At 38.0% G+C, this 22,034-nt stretch overlaps 1 protein-coding gene across 1 annotated transcript; it reads right to left on the bottom strand.

Annotated features, from left to right (window-relative positions):
* Positions 1 to 1,881: 1,881 nt before the first annotated feature.
* On the bottom strand, positions 1,882 to 18,367 carry FAM98A (family with sequence similarity 98 member A). Its single transcript, XM_040496497.1, has 8 exons — positions 18,217 to 18,367; positions 14,886 to 15,034; positions 12,679 to 12,813; positions 8,622 to 8,806; positions 7,530 to 7,610; positions 6,858 to 6,974; positions 3,771 to 3,938; positions 1,882 to 3,681 (listed from the first exon to the last, which is right to left on the bottom strand). The coding sequence occupies exons 1-8, from the start codon at positions 18,267 to 18,269 to the stop codon at positions 3,013 to 3,015; spliced, it is 1,557 nt and encodes a 518-aa protein (XP_040352431.1). The 5' UTR covers positions 18,270 to 18,367; the 3' UTR covers positions 1,882 to 3,012.
* Positions 18,368 to 22,034: the final 3,667 nt, after the last annotated feature.

Below are 22,034 nucleotides of genomic sequence, written 5' to 3' on the forward strand. Positions count from 1 at the left end.
GTAAACCCAATGGCCCTGTTAAAAAATAATGGATCAAATACCATCCAAAGTACTTAAGACAGAATGGTTAAGTACTATGAATATGTCTAAAACCTATTTTCAAAAGGATATAATATAGGTAAATAAAATATCCAGAAAGGTAGAATGGGCACAACATAAAAAAATCCAATAGAATATAAGTGATTTGGGCAGTGGGAAAATAGGTTAGTATATACAGACATGATTTCAAATGGTTTCCCTTAGCAAGAACTTATTTAACTCTTCTGTGTCCAGCACAGTTGGATGGATACTAGCTCAGTTTGGATCTAGAGCAAGAAATGAGAATGATAGTGGCAGATGTCAGATAATCTCCACAGAGAATGTGGACACGCTATTTTAGTTTCTGGTTCAGAGAAGAAACAAAAGCACTAACAAAAGGTTCTTTCTCAATCTAAGTTAACAGTATTTTAAGATTTCATATGTCAAAAATTCCCATCTAAACATTTATCTTATTTCTCCAAGAAATTCCCACATTCCCTAATCTAGTTATTGTTTACTGCAAGTTAAAGTTACGAATATGTGTAAAATCGATACACGCTCTATACAAAATCTCAGAACTTTATTTTAATATAATGACTAACTGGTGGTTTGAAAGATACCCTATTCAGAGAGAACTTAATTTGTCAAAGAGGAGAAACTAAAAGACCATCTTTTTATGGGTTTATAATAGGGGGAAAATGCTAGTTTGAGGCAGAAAACGGAGATGCAAATTTTAGAGCCATCATAAAAAAAGTGTATTTGTTTGCTTACATGCTCAAATTTGAAAAGCAGTCTATTAACCACAAAAATAAATCAAAATTATGTTTGTCAAAAGAATGAAACATATTCATTAGGTATACTGTGGAGTCTTTGGTTACAAAACAGATAAAGCAAATGTTAAGGTAACTACTGAGAATACATTCTAGGTTAAGATGTGAAACCTTGACAATTTTATTTCCGATAGGACATCCCTATACATACTAAATATATTTAATAGCATAGAGACACCAATAATTACAACTTTCAAGACAGACCTTAAAATCTTTAATGATAAATAAGAGTATTTTCTTTTTTTTTATTTTGGGACAGAGACAGAGCATGAACGGGGTAGGGGCAGACAGAGAGGGAGCCACAGAATCGGAAACAGGCTCCAGGCTCTGAGCCATCAGCCCAGAGCCTGACGCGGGGCTCGAACTCACGGACCGCGAGATCGTGACCTGGCTGAAGTCGGACGCTTAACCGACTGTGCCACCCAGGTGCCCCAATAAGAGTATTTTCAATTATCTTCAAGTTTGAACCTTTTAGGATGGTAAAGTCTTGCCAAAAAAATCTAAAAAAACTGGTAAAATTAACAAAATGATCAAGGTAGGCTTTTAAAATGGTTTTTAGGTACCAAAAGAACGTGCCTATCTCAATAGCAAAAAGAATATTGCTATTCTATGGCAAGACATTTAGTAGGAAAAGGAAATACTATTCCTGTTTTTACAAACATATTTTCAGTTCACTTCCTTTTAAGAAAAATGTCCCTCATTCGTAGGAAGAATGGTGAAATAAAAAAAAACCCTGAAAGATTATGGTCATTAATTTATCTTTGCCTAATACATTGTGTAACAACAGCTCCCCCCAGTGGCCAGAAATGAGTAGTGAAGCTTTCTAGCTGTAATGTTCTAATGAAAGGTAAATTTGGAAATACGTATTTTTCAATTATTTATGGCCTTAGGGTAAGGATTATCTTTCATTACAAATTATGTTTTAAAGAAACTCAATAATCTTTGGGAAAACAAACTCTTAGCTCTTAAGCTGGAAACAAGTATCCACAACAATTCAGTTTTTAAAAGTAGCTAAAAGAAAACTCAAACCAGAGAGAGAACATACAGATACTTTATTGCTCACCTTTCACACAAAGCACACCTCCAGCCATTTTCTTTCACAGCTTGACAATGTTTACGTTTACAAAAACCCAGCCCGAAGCTTCATGTAGATTTCAGTAAAGGAGAATGTAAAACATCAACTCAGCCAGGCTTTTGTTTTCTGCAGCAATAATAAAGGGCCTCCTGCACTAAGCAAAAATCTGTCCTCTTACTTGGTAGTGCATTTCTTCCATTACAAAAAAAGTCTCCTGCCCCAAGCAAACTAATTTTGTATTTGCTGAGCCAGTGGTATTAACTCGTGCATAAAACAAATTTCAGTTTGCTGTTTCTTCTAACAGATTTCAAGTAAAAATAAGGTTTAAGGAGGAACTTGTTTTGAATGGATGCAGGTCAGTTTGAATTGCTATACTATATAAATGCCTACATGTATTATAGGTTCACAACTTAGTTTGCTTTTATAATCTTTACGGATTTTGGCCGTGTTCAAGGTTTTCAGAGTTGAGCATATGGTACAGTATTCCATCAAAAGAATAAGGCTACTGAATGTGCTATCTGCAGAAGAGCTCATTTAATAGGAACAGACCCAAAGTTCTATCATGAAGCAAATGTGGCATAATCTCTCTGAATAAAAAGCCAATCGGGGCAGAACTGTGCTTGGAAAATAGGCATTAGAATACTTCAAGGAAAACACATATAAATGGACTGTTAATATGAGGAAGCCTTCCTAGTTGTAAATCTAAAAAAATCTAGGAGGATCCTCATTTTCAAAACTGCTTTTTGAAAACTACTTATTCAAGTAATTTCTTCCCCAAAAAGTACACGTGTTCTGACTGTGGAATTAGTCTACTGGTCAATTAAAGGCAATTTTAATTACCTTTTAAAAAATTCTTCATACAAAGGAGAGAGGTTGTATATGTTTCTCAAACAAACTGCATTATGTAAGTCCTTAAAAAAAAACAAAAAACAAAAACAGAATTGAATGAAGACCTACAAATACTTATGCCAAGCAGGAATCTGCCTGCCACCTGTGGTCTCACATTAATTCAAAATTGATGCTGGACTCAGAATTCTGAAACTAAGTTTCTATTACTTGAGCTCTAGCAAAATGTAAGGTTCCGTAGCCTCAACTAGTATAATGTCTTCCCTGTCCAAATCCAGAATGATTATACTGATAACCTCCATGCTGGAAGTGCTGTTCAAACTGTCCCCCTTGGTGATAATTCTGGCTCCCCCTTCCTCCCCAACCTCCTCCCTGGCCTCCACGCCCACCCCGGCCTCCACGACCACCTCTCCCTCCACGACCACTGCCTCGATCACTATGATGCCCACTATCTTGGTATCTATTGTCCTGCTGGTACCCACCACCCTGGTAACCACTTCCTGTATATGTAGATGTTTGGAAGCCACCATAACCACCACCTTGATAACTACCACTGTGGCCACCACCATGATAGCCACCTGGCTGGAAACCTGAATCTCGATAACCACCATCTTGGTAGCCACCTCCTCCTCCTCCACTCCCTCCATCCGTCCAGCCTCCTTGATGCTTATTTCCTCTTCCTCCCCCGCGGCTACCATGGTCATAGCCACCACGTCCACCTCTCCCTCCTCCTTGTTCATGACCTCCTCGTCCTCCATATGAGGAATGTTCATAACCACCTCTCCCTCCTCCTCGGCCTCCTGCTTGCTGCTGGGGGCCATCTTGCCTTTTCTGCCATGGTGGCATCTCTGGAGGTGGAGGTTCAATTTCGTTGGGTCTACCTCCTCTGTCAGGCACCCTGCCCATCAACACCTATGGGGTAAGAAAGAGGTTTTAAACTGCTGTATTTTTATAAATAGAAATAAATGTATGTGAAAGAAAAGTGAAGATACTTTAATCACCTTATTGATGGCACAGGCAGTCTTTTCTCTTATAGAGCCACTGCTTGTCCTTAAAATCTTCGACAAGTCCTGTCTTGCAGCCAGAAGGTGGGCGACAGAAATAGTACTTTTAGGAGATAAGACTGAGCGTTTTGGCTGGTAAACCTTTGCTAATTTTTCTGTCTGACTCTGTTGAAACAAAGTGTTCAAAGACAAAAGTGAATTTTCAAAATGAAAAAGAAACACTGATATTAAATATGTTCAAGACTTCCCAAATGTCTGATAATGTTACTAGGTTTAAGGTTGGAGGAGAAACATTATACTCACCACTGCTCCAACCTAGTCAATAACTATCTGAAGATACAACTGTGAGACCTGCTAATAGAGCAAAGAATAATGTTGGGAGGTGGCCAGGAGGGAGATACAAAGGGTCAAGGGGCTTCCCTTTAGGATTGTGGGGCCAAAAAGGTAAAAAGGTTCCCACCTGCCATTGGTCTCAGATCAAACATACTCATTTTATCTACGTAGATACAAGGATGTAAACCATTTCAGTAATTTTGCTTTTTAATTTTCCCATCTTTACTTACAGTGAGAAAAAATGTTAGCTATGATTAATTTGTACTAATTATGTTAACAGGACACATTTCTTCCAAAGTGATCCCCCTGTGTAATACTTTCCTCTATTATAAGTAATAAATAAGGAAAAAAGGTGTACATTAACCATTTAGTAGAAGGGTAAGTTAATGACTAAAACTGTCAGCTCCTGAGAGACAAAACACTGGGAAACTGGGACACTGGGGCAGGCCACTTAGATGTGTGTGAAACACAAGACTGCAAAAGATAAATGAGCAAAGGACATAAAGAGAAATTTCACACACAAGAAAGTAAAGTTCAAACAAATATAAGAAATGTTTCCCAGACAAATTAATCTAAATGTGAGAAACAACAATCTCCAATCTACTAAATTTTGGAAGCAACAGTTACAAGTACGATACACAGTAAAATAGCACAAAGACATAATATTTGGTGTCAGTTATACACAGGTCTTAAAATATGGACGGTAAATGTTTAAATTATGTGAAAAAATAGAATGTAAAAAAGTTTGTTATGATTGTATATATAGACAAAAGAAGGGAGATAATACTAAAAATGAAAACAGCTATTGTGGTTAAAACAATGGGATGATCAGTGACTTTTTATTTGAAAAAGTTTTCTTTAATAATTAAAAGGATAAAGAGATTGTCATTCCATAGTTTGTCTGGAGGAATGTTTCCTAATGTCTTGTATTTCTTTTTTATAGCCACTTGTACCTACAGTAAGTGCTCGACTCACTGTTTGTTGAATGGAAACAAACACTTTTGAGAAAATAGTTTTATGTTGCAAATAAAACTGATTTAAAATGCAACTTCAAAGTGATACAAGTACATAAATTTCATTATGTGAAACAAGTTCATTTTGTGCATACAAAGTAATTTCTATGAAGTTATTTAAAACCAAGTTTCAGAATGAGATATCAGTACCTAAATTCCGTTAGAGGAAACAAAAAAAAAGATTTGTGTAAGTAATCTGTACAATGCTGATCTTCCCCAATACATTTAATATAGTGTGTAAAATCACTGTGTATTATGGTTCAAAAGGATCTTAAATATCACTTAGACTAAACATGATTATTTTAGAGATGTCCAAAATGGGGAGAGAAACAGCAGCTCCAACACACAGGGTCAGGATGCCCTGTGCTGTCATGCCGATGCCAAACTCAGGACCGTGGTTTGTCAGTGCCTCAGTCAGTGCACTGACGTCAGTCAGTAGATGGTTTTCTAGCTACAAGAGGTGCAAGGTTTTTGTTTCAAGTGCATGGACCCCGCTGAGCGTGAAATGATTGTTGCTGGTATTTCCTACAACAGTCACAGGAGAGAACCATTTGCTCCATGTGTTGCTACCAAGTAGCTGTGAGGTCTCAGACAAAGCCTCCATTTTCTTTCAGTTGCAAAATGAGGGGAATTAAGACCGATCTCTAAGACCCCTTTCCAACACTGAAGAATTGTAAGTTGATAAATATCTACCCCAACAATGTAGCAGCCAAATAGGGCTTTGCTAAGGTTTAAAGATTCCAGGTGAAAATAACATATTATTAACAAATAACCAGAGAACTAAATAAAAACCATTTCAGAGTCAATTAACTAAAATTCAGAAAAAAAAATCTGTTTTCAAACAGGAATATACTATTAAGGGAATACCTCATACACATTTGGACCAACCTCCCCATAAATTCAAGGATCAGCTCCACTTCAGGGTTCTAAGGAGGTCAAATTAGTCAAGTGTGCCAATTTCTTTCTGCTTACTGATCGTATAGTAGATATTTAATATTTAATAAATATCTGTTGAATGACCAAGATCTTTACCTGGATTATCTCATTTAATCTGAAGTAAAACTGAAGTCTTACCAGATTCTCCAATTCTCTATAAATGCACAGTAATATCTGGTCTTGCTAAATCCAGTATTTCTCACTTTAAGTAACAAATTAAATTGTTAGCTTTAAGTATAGCAAACAAGTGATTTCAAAATTTATTATTTTAGCGATTTTTAAATACTCTATCCATTTCTCTTACAAATGGGTACTCTTAGTAGGACCTAAAACATACGGTTTTGCTAAAAAAAAAAAAAACTGAAAAGCCTGAAAAAAATGTTTTCTTCATTATTGCTGAATAGCTGGAAGAGTTGCTACTCAGCAACTCATTGAAGAAAAATTCCTGTATGTGTCTCCTATGCATTTCTCTTGCAGTCTCCACCATAGCTAACCTGTGCTAGGAATGTTTAAGGATCATGTCTATAAATACTCTGCTCTTTTAAATTATTTAGTATGTGGGGCGCCTGGGTGGCGCAGTCGGTTAGGCGTCCGACTTCAGCCAGGTCACGATCTCGCGCTCCGTGAGTTTGAGCCCCGCGTCGGGCTCTGGGCTGATGGCTCAGAGCCTGGAGCCTGTTTCCGATTCTGTGTCTCCCTCTCTCTCTGCCCCTCCCCCGTTCATGCTCTGTCTCTCTCTGTCCCAAAAATAAACGTTGAAAAAAAAAATTAAAAAAAAAAAAAAAAATTATTTAGTATGTACCTTAGCTCTGTCAGACCAGCCAAAAGACTGAACAGTGACATCCAAACGTTTTATTAGCAGCTTTCTCCGAACTTCATATTCATTGGCTACAGCTTGGTTAATTGCTTCTATCTTTTCCTAAAAACAAAATTTAAAAGACCAGTTAGAATTTAAATCTGCTTGACCCCCTGTTCTAAGAGGGCAGAAACTTGTGTCTGCTTCATTCATAACCAATTAATTCCCCAGCACTTAGCACAAAACAAATTACTTGATATAGTACTAAAAGTTATAGTAAGTTGATAAAAAAATAGGCAAAACAATGTCTCAAAACATAATAAAGAATAAGCACAGAATTCTCATTAAGCCTTCCCATATTTCACTGTGTGAAGCTTAGCCCAGTGACATTTTTGGCTTGAAGGCAACCCATTTGGCAACTAGAAACATACTCGACTGCAATTTATTTTTTACTAGCTATGTGAAATATTTACAAATTATGAGGTAAGTGCTTCTAATCATACACAAATAAAATTATTCTGCCTAAATCTTAAGATTCACAAAACTGATTCTGAGAATGTCCAGCTAGGATACTACATATCAGAAAACATAACTTAAACAACACAAACTGTAAGTGTCAACACCATGAGAGAGGTAGATGGTTCTTTACCAAGTTTACTCAAGATGACTACTACTCACCCAGTGGGCTGGTCCCATTGGCTTCTTCAATAAAGGCTTTCCCACATGGTTAGGTGGAACTTTTGCTAAGGTCTCCTTTAACTGACACAAACACATAAATGAATGAATAAACAAATCTAAAAGTAAAACATATCTTCCTCATCTTCCCATTTCCCATCATATCTTGCCATCAAAAGAAGATTCCTGACAGAGGCAAAGGTGGAGGATGTTTTGAAATGTACAAGACCCACACGATAAAGACACTCACTTGTCCCACTCCTCAAGTGCCTATGGAAGCATGATTCCTTCACTGTACCTAGAACAGTGCCTGACAACAGTAGGCACTCAATGGGTATTTGCTGAATGGATGAATGAACACACAGAAAATATAGACTATGGATACAGTGCTGCTCCCCTGTAGAGTTCAGCCGAATTTGTGCATCATGGTGTCCACTGACCCCACAATGCAAATGTACCAATTCTTAGAGTCCAGCAGATATGCATGCAGAGAATAACTCTGCTATAACAAATACCATCCTCTTATATTTATTAAAATTGCTTATTCCTAGTCAATTATATTTTTAAAACCTCTTAACTGTAGATTACATGTGGCATAAAAATAATTCTGACTTATTTTCACATACTAGGTTGTTAGTAGTGGTCAACAAACCTAGCTTGCCATCTGAAACATGTAAGACTCAAAGTGACTGGATTAAAAAACCAAAAACATTGACATCCTTTTCTGTCCAGTCAATGGAAAGGAAGGTGATAACATTTAATGATAAAGACCTTAAAAATTAATTGCCTCAAAGTTCAGTGATAAAATTTTAAAAAGGACTTAAGTCTTAATTCTTTTTACATTATACCTAGCTTATTTCAGTTTGTAAGTCAAAGCGTAAAGCTTCCTTTTTGAAAAAGAAACATGCTCACAAGTTTAAAAAAATAGTAAAACACTAATTTCTCTTTAAGGTATCTAGGATTTAAAACCCAAAACTCATTTAGTAACAATAATATGCACATTAGGTTCCCATTTAGAGAAATTAACTTGCTTCATTTCAAACAAATGTAGGACTATGCCTTTAATACACTACAATCTGGTACTAAAGGTCTTACTTTTTTTTCAATCCCGCTGAAGAATTGGAACATAGTTATATTGGCTGGAGGTTTGGACATTCCTAGAGCAATACATATGCCTTTCAACTCTTGAAAGACCTCACTACCGCCTCCTTCTTGAGCTTTTTTTGGAGGAGTATTCACACAGAGCATTCTGGCAGCTTCTAGTTCTGAGATGAGGTATGCTGAAGTAAACAAAATAAGATTTCAAAATGAGATACAGCTACAGTTAATAGTCATAAGTCTGGAGTCACAACTCTATAGACCTAGTGATACGTAACTTTTAAAGCTGCAAGAATGGATAAAAACAAGAAAAGAAAACCATTTTTACCTGCAAATGACATAACATATAAACTGGTTCTGTAGTTCAGGTATTTAATCAATATATGTTTAAAGGGTGATTTAAAATAAGTGATTCTTCTTTGAAACCAAAGTAACAAGGTAGGTCACATCTAAAAATCTGGATCTGTGTTATCCCACTATCCAGAACAGGGGTTGGCATCTGCTAACAAATTTACCAAAGGTGGCAGGTGGCAATCCTCAGCAACAGTTGAAACTGGTTATTTTTTTTTACTTCTCACTACTGACATGCAGCAGTGATGGAACTCTCTTGCTCTCTTACGTTCCAAAACTTAGGTAGTCTGTTCAGAACTGGCATAAAACATTTTCAAGTAATAAAAACTTAACTTACAAAAGGGGAAAGGCACGAAATTCCCCAAAGATCCTTTCTCACGGCCTCCAGTAGCCTAATGCCCCCCTCTCTGGCTGTTTAAAGAAACCCCTCTTCCATCTTTGATCTTCTCAATATTCCCTTTCCCCTACCTTCCTCCTTCTCTCCCTACTCCCCCCAACTCCCCTGAAAAACATCAACAGAACTTTCTAAGCTTTCCTTGGCAGAGTCCTTCTGTATCAATATCATCCCCTTATGTGTGGATTTCAGCCATGTATAATGAGGGCTGCAATCTGCTTCAGGTGCTTCAGGTATAAAATATTCACTCTTATTTCTTTAACCTTCCCAAGGACATTTAAATTTTTATGAAAGATGATTAATAATCATTTGGATCTCAGGATTTCCGGTTATGTGACAAAGTGAGAACCTTCTGACATTAGAAAGAGAGTTTTGGAAAAAGACATTTTTGGACATTTTGGAAAAAGCCATAGGGCTCTTAAGTCCTATGAGAAATACCAAAGAATGATCAGCTTGGGTATCTCATTTCCTATACCCAAAGTGTTATGCTAGAACAATAAATAACAGCCAAGCTGCTGGAAAGGTCATTCTAAATGGTTTTGATAAAATCTTAATGTGTTCTATACAGCAAACTGTCTGAGTTAAAAGATCAAAAAAGTAAAACTCCATGGTCATGAAAATAACCACTGTTTTTCTAAATAAAGTTTTACTGGAACACTACCACGATCATTTCCATAACCTCTCTGGCTGGTATATGCTACAACAGCAGAGTTAAGGAGTTGTGACAAAGACCTTATGGCCTACGAAGCTGAAAATATTCACCGCCTCGTCCTTTTAAAGAAAAAGTTTGCCAACCCTTGTTCTAGAAAATCATATGATTTAATAAACTGGTTCTCCAAATTTGGGACAACATAGCTCAGGCATCCATAAAATTAGTTCACCAATACAATTCCCATCAAAAAAACACATTAATTGTAACTGAAGTTCAAAGTACTAGGAAGGGTACTGGAAATATAATACAAAACAAAACAGATGATCTCTACTGGCAATCTAGTTAGGAATAAAGAATATATGCATAAAAAGATGAATAATTCTTCATCTATTAAGAACTCCGATATCTGACTTATTTTACCTAAGGGAAATAATTGGACAACCAGACAGGCAATGAACAGCTAAAACTTCTTAACCGGACACAGGAAGAGTTTTTTAGCCACTCATTCAAAGTCTAGTCTACTAACAATTCTAACGAGATTGGTTATATTCCCCTTTGGAACACAATATATTAAAAGCTTCAAATTAAGAAGTTCAAGGGTGCTGGAGAAGTAAAATTATAGCATTAAGATGTGACAACTGATACTTGGAAAGATGAGAAATATTTATACAGAGCGAAAAGAAAATGAGCACATGTACATAAATACTAGCATGACAGAGGGAATACAAACTGAGGGGAATATTTTAAAGGGGAAACAGCAGAAGCAAAGATAGAGGAGGGAGTAATGTATATGTGCATGAATTCCAAGAGCAGCATAACCTTTAGTTGGTTTAGTCATTTAGTTGAGAAGCAAACAGTTGTACGTTACTGAGGAGCTTTTGAGTTGATAGCACATTAAAATAAAGTCTAGGGGCGCGTGGGTGCTCAGTCGGGCTCTGACTTTGGCTCAGGTCATGATCTCACGGTCTGTGAGTTCGAGCCCCGCGTCGGGCTCTGGGCTGATGGCTCAGAGCCTGGAGCCTGTTTCCGATTCTGTGTCTCCCTCTCTCTCTGCCCCTCCCCCGTTCATGCTCTGTCTCTGTCTCAAAAATAAACATTAAAAAAAAATTAAAGTCTATAAATTATGACCCCGAGTCCAAAATAATATTCAGTGCAGTCTGCTTAAGAAACAGGAAAGAGTCAAAGGCATTTTATAAAGATTTATATTCAAAGTGGTTTTTATAAGTATGAACACTAAAAAGGCCAAACTCTTAGCTCTTTGAAAACATTAGTTATTCATGATCATTACTAAGCTTTCCATAAAGTTCTTATCTTCCTATGTAAGATAACATATCCCGAGTGCCAAATACTAGGTTTTGGTAAGCAGTGTTACAAAGGAAGAACGAGTGAGTACACTGTGGCTGAGCCAGTTCTAGAAATTGCACAATTTGAAGGATACTGAATGCACACCTAAGAACTACATGCAGCAGTATTAGTATTTCAAGCAGTATCTAACCTTATGTGTATACCCCCCTCCACCCCCAAAAAATCATTCAACAAAGGGGAAATTATGAAAGTGATTCTGGAATAACTCAGTGTCTGGTATAATGGCTATGAACACCATTTTTAAAAAACTGAACTTTCAAAATTAGAGCTGTCACATTATTCAGAAACCACAGTTATAAAGACAATATTTTAAAAACCCCGACCTCTTTATGTCATAATAAGAACTATAATATTCACTTAACCAAAGCTTAATCTAAATGAGTCTCAGATGCTACAAAACTTGTGAGTTAAGACTACTGGCTGTGTTTACTGCAGGGTTCACTTAAGGCAATAAAATTTGTGAGTCTACTTACTGTTTTTCAGGGTGAAGAAAGAAATCGTAGTTAGTATACAAAAAACATGGAAAGAAAGACGTTTTTGTAACAATTTATTTCCCAGAATGATCAGTAAGTGCAGGAAAAATTCAAATACTATTCCAGAAAATTTTACATTGTAATTTGATAGATTTACAAACAAAACCAAAACCCCCAATTACCCAGCCACAAAGAAATACCCACAACATACAACACTTTAATTTTTTTTTTTTCCAACATTTATTTATTTTTGGGACAGAGAGAGACAGAGCATGAACGGGGGAGGGGCAGAGAGAGAGGGAGACACAGAATCGGAAACAGGCTCCAGGCTCCGAGCCATCAGCCCAGAGCCTGACGCGGGGCTCGAACTCCCGGACCGCGAGATCGTGACCTGGCTGAAGTCGGACGCTCAACCGACTGCGCCACCCAGGCGCCCCGACAACACTTTAATTTTTTTAAAAAATCTTCATTATTCCCACACTACCTTCCTAGTCTGTTTTAAAATGTGCTTCTAGTCCAGAACGCTAAGGTTTAATGACCACACACTTGAATACTGGGCACTACCTACGGTCACATTAGGTGAAGCATAATACTTCGAGTACCAGGAAAGTTAAATGATAAAAGAGGAGTAATTACAAAACAACGCTGCTACCAGTGCACAGGACCACGATTAGCTTCTAAGTTGAAAATGTAATAGTTTTCTTTAAAATATGTAGCATTCTGATTTCAATCCGTAATGAAATCGTAAACAGCCAGTTTATTAGTCAAAGAAAACATGAATAAAAAATAACAGCTACATTCTAGTAGCTATGAACTTACTGAGCAAAAGGAGGCAGTTCTTCTGAACGAGAAGGCGCTTGGTCACATCCCCAGATGTCAGTGAAAGATATGGACAGTTCATCTCCCCTAGTAGCCCACTCACCTCAAGCTGGAATTCTTCAGCTTCACTCGGGCCTTTTAAGAATTAAGATAACCTTGTTTAATAAAAATTGTTTTTCTTATTAGCATAAAAGTTATATTTGTAAGTTGAAAGTTTTAACAGGATATTCCTAACACAAGTTACTTTGACTTCTAAATCCTTCCTTTCTCACACCACTGCCAACTTCTGTTCTTGAGAAGTTTTCATTAGGTTATTCCCTTATTGGAGAATCTTTAATGGTTTCCTAATTTCTACCTCACCTAATCTAATTATCTGTCTGCCCTTAAAGATTCTTCTTCACGGCTTCTCCACTTTACCTTCCCTGCAAACTGCTATGTAGTAGTACCTATGACATATATATAGTAGTTACCCTCTACCTCCACAAATATTCCATTTGTGCCACGCCAGTCTCCTCACTGTCGAAGGAACAGGCAGACTCATTTCCACGTCTGTGCCTTCATTTAAGTTATTCCCTGCGATTGATATGCCCTCTATGTGCTTCTCATCTATCAAACCTCACCTGCCCATCAAAGCCCAGTGGTCTTGGTCCTTGATAGAACCTTCCCCAAGTGCTGCTGCGCTCACTGATTTCCTCCTGCTGTGAACCATAAAGTGAAGCACTGAATTACTGTACTAACCTCCAGTGGTTCTATTTGTGCCCAACATTCCCAATGAGATTAAATATGAGGTTAGCAAACATGACTTGTAATTCTGTATTCCCATAACATGTTAAGTACAGAGTTTATCTCGTGAACCAAGGAAAAACAATGCCCCTTCTTCCTTACCATTCTTTCTAATGGCTTTCTATCACACAGGGGCAAAAATCAACAAACTCTGAATCACTTGATCTGAGTTCATTTTCTCATCTGTAAAATGGGAAGGCTGTATTACTGTTTTGCAAACTGTTCTGTAAACTCAAATTCCAAATAACTCCTTTACAAGGAGCCAGGGAGGAGGAGAGACTTGTGTTAAACATACTCCCTCTTAACTTCAACCAAATAAGTACATTTTACCTGTTTTGTATGTTGGCTTCTATGGGATGTTTTCTTTTGAAAGGGGCTCCAGGTTATAGTTATCATCTAGTATACATGTTTTCACAAGTTCCTATAGTCTCTGAAATGTGAGGCCAAGAGGCAGTATTAAGAGTACTGACCCCCAATCTTGACTGCTGGGGTTGAACTCTGGTGATATCATGCACTAGTTGTGTGACCTCAGACAACGCATTTAACCTAGCTGTGCTTTCTTGTTTCATGTATAAAAGAGCAATAAAACCTGCCTCAGGTTTTAAATGAGTTAACACATAGAAAATGCTTAGAACATAATGCTCAATAAATGTAAGCCATGCTATCATTGCTGTTACGCTACAGTGTCCTTAATAATTGGAAATGGCTGCAACTAACATGTGCACATTAAATATACTAAACATGTAAAAACGTGAGCTCTTCAAATGGGATTGTGTCGGGTGTGGGTGGGGAGTATGTGTATAGTTCTCCATGAGTGTAGGTTAACAAGGAGGCATTTATCTTTGTCTCCCATTGTAGGTTTACCTATGGTAGGAGGGAGCCAGATGGTGTAGTGTTAGGTTCCAAGCTTCTGTCTCTTTTGCAGAATAAACAAAGTAGTGCTAATACAATAACAAAATTGGCAAGTATAAAACAGCTCTCAACACCGTAAATCTGATGGTGCTGCATCTGATTGTGGTGGATCTAGTGATACAGTTCTGCGATACAGAAAACTTCTTCAAGTGTTCTCTTTCTTCCCATGTATAAAAGGACTAATGCATTTACTTTACATGCCACACGTCCTCCTGGAATCTAGTGGTCCTAAGAAAAACATTCCAACTTTGAGTTCTAGCCACCAATTTAAGAGCTCACAAGTCATGTTTTACAAAGAATGGAAAGTTCATATATGCAATACTTGTCTCCCATTTCTGTATCTCAGTAATAAGATCTTTTCAACTTTCACTTAACTTCAACTTTTAATGTTTTTTTTTTCTTTTTACACTTAGAAAAAACTTAAAACTTCAGGTTTAGTACTAATAATGTTCAACTGACAATACCCCAATTTTACTTTTATGTTTTGCACCTAAAACTGAATGTTTACTTACTGTTAGTTGCTTGCACATTTTCCTCTAGTTTACAGAACACTCTTAATTCAGACACCAGCCAAGCACAGAGTTTGGTAAACTCAGGGGAACTGGCTCCAGCACAGACTGCCTGAGACAGAGCGCCATCTTCCAACAATGGACCCTTGTAACTGGTAAGTAAAAAATTATACTTCAGAAGAATATAAAATCACACCTAATATTTTATACAATTTATCTACATATTATTTGTAGTTAGAGGACCAATTTCTAAACCTGCAAATACAAATAAAATTTACAGAAAATAAAATTTAAGTTTTTAATTTTAATCTAACAAAATCGATTAGAAAAATAAGCTACTCGGTAATTGCATTTCAATTCTTCAAAATACATAGGAGTATTTAATAGAATCATATACACTACTAAATTATGTCAACTTCTATCCATTCACTGAAAGCTCTTATTGTACAAAGATTTTCTTACTTTAACTTAATTGAAATTAAAACATTAAAAAGTGATAGCTCATTATACTATAGTTTACAATTTCAGAAATATAACTTAGGTTATCTTTTCTAGAAATTTTTCCAGAAATGAATTAGATAATTTTTTAATGACTTTCTTTAAAAGCAAAAACTTGTCAGTTAATCAATTATTTGCTTTTTCTATATTTAATGACAGTTAAGACTATTAAGACATACTAGTACTCAAGAAATGTCTGGATTTATTAAAACATGAATAACTGCTGGCAAGTTGATGTCTGGGCAAACTGGTGCATCTGAATCCTAACCCTTTTTAAGTGATTCAAGCATAATCTTAAAATATTATTAAATGTTCACATATTCATAAAAGACAACAGTAATAATGAACCCCAGCCTAGAATATAACTAGAACCAAAGATCCTGTCATTCTCAAAGCAATTTTAAAATATATGTTCTTCAGAAGATTATTTTATCTTTTAAGTGAAATACTGATAAAAACACTGTTATTAAAGATGAACATTAAGTATGCTTAAGATAATTTGAAGTTTGGAGGTACAGAGATGTTCGAGAAATGACAATAATTTGGTACTTTTAAAATACACTTAAGTATTTATACACTGAATTGAATGGAAAAAAACCTTACACAAAAAGTGAGATTATATAGTCTGGCATCTAGATTCAACCCACAAATTATTAGATACTGCAATATAGAGACTAGGCCTACAAATGTCTCCTTGTGTTACACATTTAGAATTTGTTAGTTTATTCTACAAATAGTTATTGAATTTATACTGTGTGCCAGATTAAAGATAAACGATAGTCATTTAAATTGTAATAATTCTCAGTGAATCCTTTAAACGTACATGTCCATCAATTAGGCCTGAATTTTAATGACTGAATGTCATCACACTCAGTAGTTTTGCTTAAAATTTATAGCAAAGTTTTCAGAAAATCTGATGGTTCAATCTGATGGGCTGTACATTACAACCCATCTCAAATGTTTACTTGATTACAATGATTACAGTAACAACTACTTTTTTTAGTACTCCAGAAAAAACAGTGAAAAGGGTAGAACAATAATGGGAAGAAATAGCATCCATCATCAATTCTTTAGGCAACATCTACCCAAGCAGAATGACTACATTTAAATAAGGCTCTCTTCCCTCAGTCTACTACTCCTTCAATGCTAACCTTAAGTGTCATTTCTTCTAGGAAGCTTTTGGGACTTTATTTGCTTTCCAAGTGTAAAGAGACCTTCGCCCTCAGTTCTCACAGCATTTTCTCACAGTGTGAATTTCTCTTCTACCTCACTTTGGGCTAGTAAATGATCAGCCCAACACTGCCCCAGAGCCCAAGTGCTCCTTAAAAATGTTTGCTGAATGAATGGATTCATATGTGAGCAATCAATTTAGTCTGAGATGTCTGCCAAAGAGACCATTTTGCTGAATGTGACTTTTACCTATACTCTAATCAAAAGAAATAAGCCCCCTAAAGTCTGGAATATTCTGAAAATTCAGAGCAAGCTCCAAAGAGAGAGACAATGATAATTCACTGTAACAAAAAAAGATAAACACCACCAATTCTTTTCCCAAAAATTTCTACCAGGACAGCAAGTTACTTAAATGGGCAGACTCTGAGAACCTCATGGTGTCCTTTCCTTTCCTTTTTTTTTTTTTTTAACTTTTTAAAATATTTATTTTTGAGAGAGAGAGAGAGACAGAGACAGTGCGAGCGAGCGCAAGTGGGGAAAGGGCAGAGAGAGGGAGACAGAATCTGAAGCAGGCTCCAGGCTCTGAGCTGTCAGCACAGAGCCCGATGCAGGGCTTGAACTCACAGACCATGATATCATGACATAAGCCAGAGTCAGAGCTTAACCGACTAAGCCACCCAGGGGCCCCGTCGGTGGACTTTACTAAAGAAAGGTTCCCCCAAAGGTTTCCATGTCATGAACACCCTTGGGGAGAGTTTTGACAAAGGACTTGTTATTTTATAAATACAGCTAGCTAAATCTGTATTTTTTGGACACCATTTACCTGTAGACACATAATGTAACTCCACAGTTTATTTCTGGAACCACCCGTAGTCCAAAAGGTTCTCAATTCTCAAGTTTTAATAGAGTACACTGATCTCAGTGACCCAGAGAGATCAGAAGCCCTATTCCCAGTTTCTAGATACTAAATCATGGTTGGGTAACTGTAAGAAGAGACAAAATGCACAACAAACATGCAGGGGATGTGGTGGCTGAAGAGGGCTCTAAGGGTAGGGACTAATGGTGGCTTAAAGAAGTAGAGTGTCACTGTCAGGGGAAACAGCAAGTAGTTCCCATGAAGGTGGTGACAGGTTAGGTACATAAGTGAGGTGGCTACGGAATGGATGCAGGCATGTGGCTTAGGGAAGCCTGAGTGCATGCAGAGATGACTGGGCAAAGGAGATTTTTTTGAGAAAATGGGGTGGGGTAGGAGCAGGGGCTCAGGACACGAGAGAAGTTTGGAGAACGAGTAGGAAAAAAGAGAATCAACTCTGGCAACCTCCAGAGTGAGGGGGTAGGGCAAGACGATGGGGAGCAAGAAGAGAAGCTCGGGGAGGGGGGTGGTGAAAACCTAGAGCCCAGACAATGACACGCATGACTGACAAACGCTGCGGGTAACTCGGCTGCAGGGAACAGAGGGCAGGCCTACGGTCGTCGCGTTAGGAGGGCCCCGACCCGGAAGGGCAGACAGTGGACGTGGCATTGGGGTCCCGGAGCCATATGGAGGCGACAGCCAGGAGCCACCGGGTGCGGCGTGCAAAGGCAGGTGTCCCCGACTGGGGCGGAGTAGGTGTTCCCGGGGGCCGGCAGTGTGAGGTTTAGGAGACCCGTACCCTGGCAGTCTTACCCCAGATCTTCCAACGACTCTAAGATGTCAGTCTCCATGAGGTCACACTCCATGCTACTGTGGTATTCAAATTTCCGAGTCGTCAGGCTCCCCTCTTCGCCGGCAACGCGTACACTCGCGCATGCGCTGCCTCCCCGGAACTTCCAAGTCGACAGCTGGCGCCTCAACCGCTGCACTGCGCATGCCCGGAGCGTGCGCAAGAAACTCGGTCCCGCCCTCCGCCCCACCCCTGCCGACTAAAGGGGTGCTGGGCGGCACCGTATTACACATGCGTATTAGTGAATAGCGAAGCCGGTGGCCCGAAGAAGGGCAGGAGGACTGGCTGCGTGGCAGCTGGGCGTGGGGACCTACCTCGAGGGGGAGCGCTCTAACTTCTCTTTATTGGGTGTACGCATGTGCGAATATTGGAGCGAGATGGGCGCAGGAGGAGCTTGGGGGGTGGCGTCTCAGGACTTGGTGGGTGTTGGCTGTGAAGCGGAGTCTTGGGAGCCCAGGGAGTCACCCGGGAGGATGCCCGCAGCGTGCTGGCGTGTTCTCGCCTGAGCTGTGGGGCGTGGGGAAAGGGAAAACTCTAATTCCTTAGGACAGGCGTAGACGGGCCAGTGCCGAGAACGCCAGATAGCGTGCCATTTGATTTCGCTGTGGCGGCGGTAGCTTTATTCCAGGCTTAGAGAGGCGTCAACTTTCCCTTGACAAGGAGGAATTCACAAAGTTGTTTCATTCCCCCTGTTGCGTTCTCTACCTGATTTCTTAAGCCCTTTCCAGAGCTTTTATTCCCAGGCGCCTTATTTTAAGGAGGCGGCGGGGGTGCGGGGGAAGGGCTTCACTCCGTATCAAATAGAATAGTATATATTTAAATCCACGCAATTTAAACAGCGAATAAACTTTTTTGTTGTAATATCATTGTTTTTGACATTTGGCTCCGTGTGACGTTCAGTTCACTATGGGTTATGATTCTTCGGCAGTTATTGATTGGGCATGTACGTAGAAGTTACTGATAAATGAGAAAATTGTTCTCAAAGTGACGGCATATTTAGAAAATTACACTTAAACATGTATTGGTATAATGTTGAATTGTATAGGTCTTTAAAGAGTTTCCACACTGCCAGCAAATTTTGTTTTGTAGTTCTCAACATTTTTGTGTCTAATGGATACATGCCCCTATCTTTACCCAGTTGCCCCTCTTCCCCTTATTTTGCATCATCTGGAGTGGGGGAAGGAATGAACATTTATTATGTGCCTTTGGTATGTTTGACATGGTATTACTCCCTTAATCCATATTATTTTATGCAATCATTATAAGGTTGTGTAAGTATTACACCCGTTTTACCGATGACACTAAGACTCAGTAGCTTAATGATCCTTAAAAATAGTAAGGCCAGTAAGGATTTTGATACTGAGTCATATCTGAATTCATATTTCTTCTTATTTGACTAAATAAGGACATATATAGGATATGAAAAAATAGGAACATCTAGCTAGTAGAATTTGTTTAAGCATCTATGTGTTGTACATAGTTATGTAATTATAATGAAAATGGAATACTTACTTGTTCTTGTAGGGTTGTTCAAGGTGCTAACTAAAAGTAATGTTTAATGCAAAATCAATTGGGGAAAAGAAAGGGTTTCATTCTTTTTTTTTTTTTTTTTTTCCTTAGGTAGTCTTCATGCCAAGCGCTGAGCCCAAGGCAGGGCTTGAATTCAGGACCCTGAGATTAAGAGTTGGAAGCTTGACCAGCTGAGCCACCCAGGCACCAAAGGGTTTCATTTTTGACTCACTGCTTGATGTAAGTTGTAGCACATAATATTAGTGAGTGAGCAAATGATGACTCCCCTGAATTTCTTCTTTTCTCTAATGCAAATCATTAATTTAAATGGAGAGTAGCCATCATAGTTTATAAAAATAATTTTATACTGAACTTTGCTGCAATAAAAACAATGCTTGAACAAGTAAATATTGTCAGGGTGCCTGGGTAGTTCAGTTGGTTAAGTGAACAACGCTTGATTTTGGCTCAGTTCATGATCTCATGGTTGTGAAATCGAGTCCCAACACAGGCTCCATGATAGGCACGGAGCCTGCTTAAGATTCTCTCTCTTCCTCTCTGACCCTCCCCGTCTCGCACTTAGGCTTTCTCCCAAAACAAAAAAGTAAATGTTGTCATAATTTCTATAAGATTTACTAGGAATCTTGTGCATTTTATTTTGAAATTGTTTGTATTTTAAACTGGGTATCTAAAGACCTTATTCAAGCTGAATTTAATAGAATGAAAAGAACACTGATCTAGGAGTTAAGGAGCCCTGGTTTTGGCCTCAGATCAGTACAAGAATGAATTTTCTAATACTTAGAGGTATCTGAAGTCCATCAAGTATCTTTGAAAAATGAGTTTTCTCAAACTTTGAGAAATGAGTTTTCTGTGTAGAAGGTACTTAGCTAGAGGCTGGATAATGACTTGTTGTGGGTGCTCTTGTGAGGAGGCATGGGGGCTATTTACCAATGCTGGTAACCTTTGATTAGACTTGTACCCAGAAAGAGTGTAAAATACTAATTAAAAACGCTCCTAGTGTCTATCCCTGAAGAGGCCTAGTTACTGTCAGTTTTCGTTTCCTGTTGCTGCTGTAACAGGTTACCACAAATTTAGTGGCTTTAACTAAGACAGATCAATTAGTTATCTTTCAGTTCTGGAGGTTGAATGTCCAAAAGGGATATTGCAGGCCTAAAATCAGGAAAGCTGCATTCCTTCTGGAGTGTCTAGGGGAAAATCTGTTTTCTTCCCCTTTTCAGCGTCTAGGAGTTGCCCTCATACCTTGGCTTATGACCTTTTTCTTTTTCGGTAATCACATCACCCCAATCTCTGCTTCCTTGATGTCATGGCAACTTCTCTGACTCTTAGTCTCCTCCCCTTCTTGCACTTATAAGGACCCAGATAATCCAAAATAATCTCCCAATTTCAAAATTATTAATTTAGCCACATCTACAGAGTCCCTTTTTGCATGTAAAGTGACATATGAATACATTCTGAGAATTAGAACACAGATAACTTTGGCGGGTTCATTGTGTGTACCACATTGTCTTTCCTGGAGAGTAAATATCTTGAAGGATCTTAAAGACCGTACTTTCTAAATCTTGAAAAGAGTAAATAGAAATCATATGTAATACTTGTGACAAAAAAATACAGAGGGGAAAATTGAAATGAAAACTGATTTCAGTTTTTCAGAGGAACATCTTTTTATGTCATAATCTTAAAGATTATTATAAGGGAGGTTTTGAATTATGTAGTAGTTAAAAATTTATGCAGCTGAGATTCTTAAGAAAGTTACTTATAGAACCTATACAAGGGTAATTTGGATAATGGCAATGAAGTAGGTACAAATTTGAACACAAGGTTTGTCATTTGTCAAAGAATTGTTTCTAAGAGTTGACTAAGCAGGCACTTAAAATAAGTAATTTTTCTTTCTCAAATAGAAGAGTTTGAGAAATAACAGCATTTTCCAGTTTTAATGAATTTGCCTTTAGAATAACCTTGCAACAAGGAGAAAATAAGAAAGACCATAGATTTGTTCATGTTGCTTACGAAGTGAGTTGTACATGCTACTAAATACAATCCTTGTCAGCTTGCACAGTAAAACAGTGCTTTCACAGTAAAATATTAGTATCTAGGATTAACCTTGTAGGGTCTCAAATACTTTTACTTTTTTATTTTTTATATTTTATTTATTTTTTTAAAGTAGGCTCCACATTCAACATGGGGCTCAAACTCATGACCCCAAGATCAAGAGTCACATACTCCACCAACTGAGCCAGCCAGGCATCTCTCAAAT

Source organism: Herpailurus yagouaroundi, unplaced genomic scaffold (genome assembly GCF_014898765.1).
Source record: "Herpailurus yagouaroundi ecotype Mexico unplaced genomic scaffold, PumYag 188, whole genome shotgun sequence".
In the NCBI taxonomy this organism is placed as follows: Eukaryota; Metazoa; Chordata; class Mammalia; order Carnivora; family Felidae; genus Herpailurus; species Herpailurus yagouaroundi.